Genomic DNA, 7,618 nt, shown 5'->3' on the forward strand with positions numbered 1-7,618 from the left:
GGTAAGGTTGGTACTTAAACATATAAATGGAAAACTAGAGTCCTTAAGGTAACAAAGGCAACAAAGGGAGGGGACAGGGACAGGGCATGACATATTATATCCAGCAATCCATATGGGGACTGAAAACTTTGCAATGATGACAATTACTGAAGATATGAATCAACTAAAATAGTTGACAGGGACAATTCTTCCATCTTTGAAAATATCTACATCAAATCTGTTTAAATAGATTTTCATCTGCATAATATAACACATTCTGACAACACCACCACCACCACCAATGTGGTCAGTGTTGTGCCAATAAATGTTTAATAACTGAGGGACACCCCCCCCTCCTTGAGTGCACAAATATTTGTGCACCGGGCTACTAGTATTTATATAATGAGCAATTATTAAACACATAACAGACATTATACAAGGTATTTGGATTATGCCCTGCCCACATGGAGCTTATAACCTACCTAGAAAAACAGTACAAATACATGTGCTGGTTGTCACAATGGAAGAGATACTTCTCTCAAATTTAATAGGATGTGTTATATTTCAATACAACAACAACAGAGTTAAATTAGAAGCCAGTAACAGAAAGATCTCTAGAATTTCTTCACAAACTTGAAAACCAAGTAAAACACCTATAAACCACTCATGGGTTGAAATAGAGTCAAACAATTAAAAGCATCAAATTAGTGGAATCTCCCTCATTGAGTACTCAGAACTTTATGGCACTAAACGGTTACATTAGAGAAGATTTTGAATAACTGATCTCAGCTTCCACCTTAATAACCAGAAAAAGAAGAGCAATACAACCAAAAAGATGCAGAATAAAGAAAAAAATTTCAGTGTGTCCCACATATGAGTGACATGATATGGTTCTTGACTTTTTCTGACTTATTTCACTTAACATGATAATCTCAAGATCTATCCCTGTTGTTGCAAATAGCTGAAAGCAAATGAACAGATAAGAAAAACAAAAATTCATGACACAGATAACAGTATGGTGGTTACCAGAGGGAAGTAGGTGGGAGGTAGTAAAGGGTAAAGGGAGTTAAATATTTGGTGATGGAAGAAGATTTGACTTTGGATAGTGGGCACACAATGCAATATACTGATGATGTATCATAGAATTGTACACTTGAAACCTATATAATTTTATGGACCAATATCATCCCAAGAATGGGTGAGGCTTGAGCCCTTTTCAACTTAAGGAGACCCATGGGCTTGAGGACCTTGAGGGGCAGGCCCCACCAGTGCTTCACCCAGAACTTTGTAACATGTGCTTCTAGCACCTTTTGAATGTCTGTATCGAGAAAGAAGGCCCCGTGAGAGGCGTTCAAGCAGGGTTCCCAGCCATTTAAGATTCCCAGATTTTTGGTTTCCATGTGAGTGTCAGCCGTGGCATAAGAGTGGTTGACAGGAAGCCAGGGTCCATGCACACTCATCAGGTTCTTGCTCATCTGTCCCAACTTTCTGCCCAAGTGGCCTTTTAGCGTGTTTTCTAGATTTTTGTCTAAGTTCCTCAGTAAATCACTTCTGGAGTCCCTTCTCCAAAGCATCACATCACTTTCTGACTCCTCAGAGTCTCCCCTCTGAAACGTCACTAAGGAGATTTCTGAGCCCCTGGAGAGATCTTCTGGGACCTTCCCTGTATCGGGGCTTAGCTGAGGCCCCACGTTCTGTGCATCGTTGCTGCTTTCACCTGTGAGTGAAGAGGGCTGTGAGGGCTCATGCTTGTCCTTTGCCTGACATGTTCCTGGTAATTCGCTCTGATGTTGCCCTAGTTCTGGAGGTTCTCGGATCTTGGGGGACAGCTCCCAGCTGTGTTGCATATGCGAGTTTTGGGGATGTTGCTCCAGCTGCTTCCGGGGCTCAGGGCTGATTGGAAAATTCTCAGGAAGGATGCTGTTCTTGGGAAGGTTGGCTGTGAAGACACTGAAGACTTCCTGAGATCTGTTGACTACAGAGGATAAATCCCACCCACTTTCTACTTGCTTCTGCAACAAGGGCCTTTCTGGATGTTGAATCTCAACTGGGATTAAAGATTGTGGCTTATTCTGGGCTGTCGGGCATGATACTCCACAGCCCCTCATCTGAGGTGGAGAAGAAGGTGGTAGGGTTGGTAGAGAGGATGGGAGATGGCCCCGGGCCTGGACCTGAGCCAGAGGTGGGGGCTGTAATTGAAGCATGGTTGGAAGCAAGGGTGGAGATTGGAACTCCAAGTGAGACATGTGCTGGGAATGGGAGAGCAGTGGAGGCATTGTAACCTGCAGTTGAACTGGGCAGGCACTCGAGATGCCATTGAATAAGAAAGGTGGAGGCTGTAATGTGGAAGAGCCCTTGGATGTCCAGGCAGTAGCCTCCAGGGATTCGCTGTGCAGGGAGGGGAGACCCCAAAAAAGCTGGCTGTAGAGCTGCAGAGGACTATGCAGTTGTTCTTGTTCGTCCTCCATGCTCCAGAAGGGTTGGGGGGTTGTGGTGTCCTGCTCAGCACCCAGTGATTTCCACGTATTCCCCAAAGAGTGCATGTCTGGGTTCATTTGAGTTATACATATTGTATCTTTTTCATTTTTTTCAAAATCTTTACACCTGATTATCTTTGTGATATGTATCTCCAGGAGGTTCTGCTCATCAGCCTCTGCCTGTCTTGTCTGTGGGGTCTTCCTGGAACGAGGCCTATGGTGGGTGGTGAGACAGGTGCTCTTGCTGGGACTCCCACTGTGATGAGGCTGAGAGGCATGAGGCTTTGGCAGCCACCTGCCACCAGGACAGGGCTGAAATGGGACAGTTTGAGTGGCCAAGGCCTGAGATGGCTGGGGTGGGAGAAGCTGACCGAGGTGTGTGTGGACATGAACTCTGCGGGGTGGGGCCCAGTGTCAGTGTCATTGAGTCACACTGGGGAAGAGTCAGAGTGGAGGCTGGTGTTGGGTGGGGGGCAGAGGAGGCTGTGGGAGGTGGAGGGTGGGCCCCTGAGTCAGGGGGAAGTGAGGGGGAACAGGAAAGTGCAAGTGGCTGGGGTGAAAGGTCGTCCAGGGGAAGGAAAGGCTCTGGTGGCCGAGAGGCACTCAGGGATGAGCGGGAATGAAGGGAAACTGAGGAGCTGGCGGGCCTGGTGACAAGGTGGAGGCCAGAGGTAACGGGTACTCAGTCACAGGAGCCAGAGAAGCCGAGGGGGACATGGTGGGAGCAGCATCTTCCACAAGCTCCCCACAGGGCCTATTGGCTCCAGCAGGCGCTGCTTTGCAGAACTCACCAGAGGGGTCTTGATGGGAGCGCTGACGAAAGCTGCCCTGTTCAGGGGGCCTCTCCAGGTGGCTGCAGGAGATGGGGGCACAGGCTGCAGCCAGGAGCAGGCGGGCAGGCTGGGCGGGGTGGGCACCTGGGACCCAGGGTCCTCCATGGCCCTGACACTGACTTCCCAGTGCTCCTGCTGTCCCTCACCTCAGGGCCATAGCCACACCCTGTCCCATGGCCCCTCCCAGGTCAGAGCCAGGCGGCCTAAGGTGACATCACAGGTTCGGGAGGGAAGAGGACCCTGGAGAGAAGGGGAAGATTCTTTACCTTCCAAGAAGAGTGATTAGGCTCCGAGCCTTTTCCAGTTCTTGCAGGCACTCTCTGCAGGCTGGAAATCAGGAAACAGTCAGATGGTGGAGCAGGGCCAGGGGGTCTTACAGGAGGCTGAGTGCCATGGCCCTTTAAGAATGACACCCAGGAGAGCTGACTCAGGAGCCCAAGCATCAGGGTCAAGGCCACATGACCCCTGACAGCGATGGCAAGGCTCAGGACAGGTAGTGCTTTGTCATTTACAAAGTGTTTCCTATCCACAATCCCCTGCAGCCCTCCCTACTTCCCTGTGGGAATCTGAGCAAAGGTGAGCAGCACACCCACAGCGGGACCTGGAGGCCCCAGCTCCCAGTCAGGCACTACTGGTCCACAGCAGCCCAAATGCCCCTCCTGGGACCCCTGCTAGGGAGACACCCATTCCCAGGCCCTAAGGCTTCGTTCCCAGCATGGAATCTGGGAAGCATCTGCCTTCTCCCTCCTTCCTGGAGCCTCCCGAGGGCTCTGCCCTGGCATCCTCCGGGACCGGGCCCTGGGCCTCAGCGACATGCAGATGGAGGCAAACTCCTAGGCAGGGCTGAGGGAGGGCAGCAGCTCACCTTTCAAAGCTCCATTATTCTTCCTGCAACTTCTCCTCCTCTGCTCCACTGAATGCTGAAAGACAAGAAAAAGGAGGGGCTGGGACTCCATTCTCACTCTCCTCTCTAGACAAGTGGCAGATGCTTGGGGCTTGTGAACAATATGACTTTCTACATTAACTCTGTTTCTTCCTTTTTTACTTGTCATATTTTTTAGTATTAGAGTTTCTTTAATACTAAAATATGTGGATTCTTAGCTTTATTTTCTTTTCTCTAAAAGTATTCAGAAATTCATGGTACAGTGAGTATTTTATGATAGAAATAAAAACATGTTGATTTAAAAGCTGGTTTTTTATTGTTTTAAATTACATTTACATGGGTGGCATTAGACCACATGATCATATAGGTTTCAGGTATGGATTTCTATGTTACAAGATCTGTATATTGCAGTGTATGCCCACCACCCAAAGTCAAATCTCCTGTCACTATGTTAGGACCCCCTTCTCCCCAAGCTCCTTCCCTCTGGCAACCACAACACTGCTGTTTGTGTTCTCAAGTCTCAATTTTATATGCCACATATAAGTGAAATCACAAAGTTCTTAGCATTTTCTGACTGACTTATTTCACTTAGCATAATGTTGTCAAGGCCCATCTATGTTGCTGCAAATGGCTCTATTTCATCCTTTCTTGTGGCTGAGTAGTGTTCCACTGTGTATAGGTACCACATCTTCTTTATCCAGTCCTCTATCGCAGGACACTTTGGTTGTTTCCATGTCTTATCTACTGTGAATATTGCTGTAATGAACATAGGGGTCAATATATCTTTGCAAATACATGATTTTGAGTTTTTGGGTATATATCCAGGAGTGGGATTGCTGGGTCATAAGGTAGCTCTATTCTTAATTTTTTTTGAGGAATTACCAGATTGCATAGTGGTTGTACCAGTCTACATTCCCACCAGCAGTGAATAGGGTTCCCTTTTTCACCACAACCTCTCCAACACTTGTTAGTGCTTGTCTTGTTGATAATGGCTACTCTAATAGGCGTAAGGTGGTATCTCATTGTAGTTTTGATTTGCATTTCTCCAGTTGCCAGTGAGGCTGAACATCTTTTCATATATCTATTGGCTGTTTGTAAGTCTTCTTGGGAGAGGTATATTTTCAGGTCCTCTGCTCACTTTTGATTGGATTGTTTGTTTGTTTGTTTGTTTGTTTGGTGTTGAGTTTTATGAGTTCTTTATATATTTTGGAAATTAAACCTTTGTTGTGCTACTGTTTCCAAAGATCATGTCTGATCTGATTGGCTGCCTCTTTGTTTTGTTGTCCATTTCTTTTGCTGTGCAGAAGCTTTTTAGTTTGATATAGTCTCATTCATTTATTTTTGCCTTTACTTCCCTTGCCTTTGGGATCAAGTTTATAAAATGTTCTTTACAACCAAGGCCCATAAGTTTGGTACCTAAATTTTCTTCTATGTAACTTACTGTTTCAGGTTTTATGTTTAGGTCTTTGATCCATTTTGAATTAATTTTTGTACATGGGGAAAAACTGTAATCCAGTTTCATTCGCTTGCAGGTGGCTTTCCAGTTTTCCCAGCACCATTTATTGAAGAGACTATCTTTACTCCATTGTGTGTCACTGGTTCCTTTGTAGAAAAATTATCTGTCCATATACATGTGATTTTATAGCTGGGCTCTCTATTCTGTTCCATTGATCTGTGTGTCCATTTTTCAGCCAATACCAAGCTGTTTTGATCTGTACTATCATAGCTCTGTAGTATAATTTGAAGTCAGGTAGTGTGACACCTCCATCTTTGTTCTTTTTTCTCAGGATTGCCCTAACTATTTGGGGTCCTTTTTGGCTCCCTACAAATCTGATGATTTCTCATTCTATTACTTTAAAAAATTACATTGGGACCTCGAAGGAGATTGCATTACATCTGTATATTGCTTTGGGTAATATGGCCATTTTAATTATGTTGATTCTTCTAATCCATGAACATGGGATATTTTTCCATTTTGTTGTATCTTTTTCAATCTCTTCTAATAATGCCCTGTAACTTTCAGTATATAGACCTTTCACATATTTTGTTAAGTTTATTCTTAGGTATTTTATTCTTTTGGTTACATTTGCAAAATCATTTCTTTTCTGAAGTTTTGTTGTTAGTATACAGCAAGGCAATGAATTTTGCACATTGATTTGTATCCTGTAACTTGACTGTATTTGTTTATAGTTTCTAATAGTTTTTGGTGGAGTCTTTACGGTTTTATATATTCAGAATCATGTTCACAAAAAGTGACAGTTTGACTTCTTCCTTCCCTGTTTGGATGCCTTTTATTTTGTTCTCTTGCTTTTTTGCCCTGGCTAGGATGTCTAGCACTATGCTGAATAAGAGTGGTGAGAGTGGACATCCTTATATTATTCCTAATCTTAGAGGAAAAGCTTTCAGTTTTTCACCATTGTTTATTAGCTGAGGGTTTATCATATACTAGAGGTCTGGTGCATGGAATCATGCACTGGTGGGGTCCCTCAGCCTGGCCTGTACCCTTTCGCAATCCAGGACCCATCAGGGGATGTTGGACTGCTAGTTTCAGCCGAAACCGGCAGTTCCACATCCCCAGAGAGGTGTAGTAGTGCGTGAAGTGGCAGGTGGCCAGGGAGGAGCCCAAGCCCCAGCTGGGCGCCACGCTGCTTCCACTCATCCCAGCCCTGCTGCGCCTGCCGCCAACGCTGGCACTTGTTAGTGCTGCTGCAAAAGCAGGAGAGGGTCGCACCGCCACAGCCGTGAACCTGGCTTCTGGCTGAGCGGGCTCTCGCTGTGGGAGCACACTGACCACCAGGGAGCAGCTCCTGCGTCGAGTGTCTGCCCTCTGGTGGTCAGTGCATATCATAGCTACCAGTCGATCAGTTTTATATATATAGATGGGCTTTATTATGTTGATGTACTTTCCTTTTATACCCATTAAAATACTAGAGGCCCAGAACTTGTTCCGTGCAACACGGGCTATGGGAGCCTTAGCCTAGGAGCTAATGTGCGAACACTGGGAACTTGTCCCGTGCAGCAAGGGCCCCAGGACCCTGATTCTCCTGGCAGGAGGCAGCACCAAGCACCAGTGACTTGACTGTGTTTCTTATCACCTGCGCCTGAGATCCCTGATTCCCTGTGCATTCATACTAAGAGCCAGTGACTCCAATTCTTGGTGCATGTGCACACAGGAACCCAGATTCTCAATGTGAGGCCGCGCGAAGCAACAGAGACTCTGATACTGGATTATTGGGGAACTTGACTCCTGGTGCACGCTAGGAGGCTCTGATTTACAACACACTCCAGGGGGGTCTCTGTTTCAGCACGGTGCAGGCAGGGTCCCTGATTCTAAGGGCGCACACGAGGCCACATTGAGCGCTGGTAACACTGACTCTGAGCGAGCCTGGTTCCCACCAACCCACCACAACCACACATCTTAGTGTCAGAGCTCTTCAGTGACACTA

General features: G+C 46.3%; 2 protein-coding genes across 2 annotated transcripts; both read right to left on the minus strand.

The window, feature by feature from the left end:
• Positions 1 to 1,139: 1,139 nt before the first annotated feature.
• On the minus strand, positions 1,140 to 2,496 carry LOC102245957 (spermatogenesis-associated protein 31A3-like). Its single transcript, XM_005859481.2, has one exon. It carries the CDS (start codon positions 2,445 to 2,447, stop codon positions 1,140 to 1,142), a length of 1,308 nt encoding a protein of 435 aa, XP_005859543.1. The 5' UTR covers positions 2,448 to 2,496.
• A 174-nt stretch (positions 2,497 to 2,670) lies between these two features.
• On the minus strand, positions 2,671 to 4,245 carry LOC106724949 (chromosome unknown open reading frame, human C5orf60). The gene is given in 4 exon segments (XM_014534202.1): positions 2,671 to 3,098; positions 3,101 to 3,309; positions 3,556 to 3,616; positions 4,155 to 4,245. Coding segments are annotated over 4 exon segments (789 nt in total).
• Between the last annotated feature and the right edge of the window lie 3,373 nt (positions 4,246 to 7,618).

Source organism: Myotis brandtii, unplaced genomic scaffold, assembly GCF_000412655.1.
Source record: "Myotis brandtii unplaced genomic scaffold, ASM41265v1 scaffold1260, whole genome shotgun sequence".
NCBI lineage: Eukaryota > Metazoa > Chordata > Mammalia > Chiroptera > Vespertilionidae > Myotis > Myotis brandtii.

What these genes read in the sequence shown, in the direction of transcription:
- LOC102245957 (XM_005859481.2), bottom strand. Translation starts at nt 2,447, where the DNA reads ATGGAGGACGAACAAGAACAACTGCATAGTCCTCTGCAGCTCTACAGC.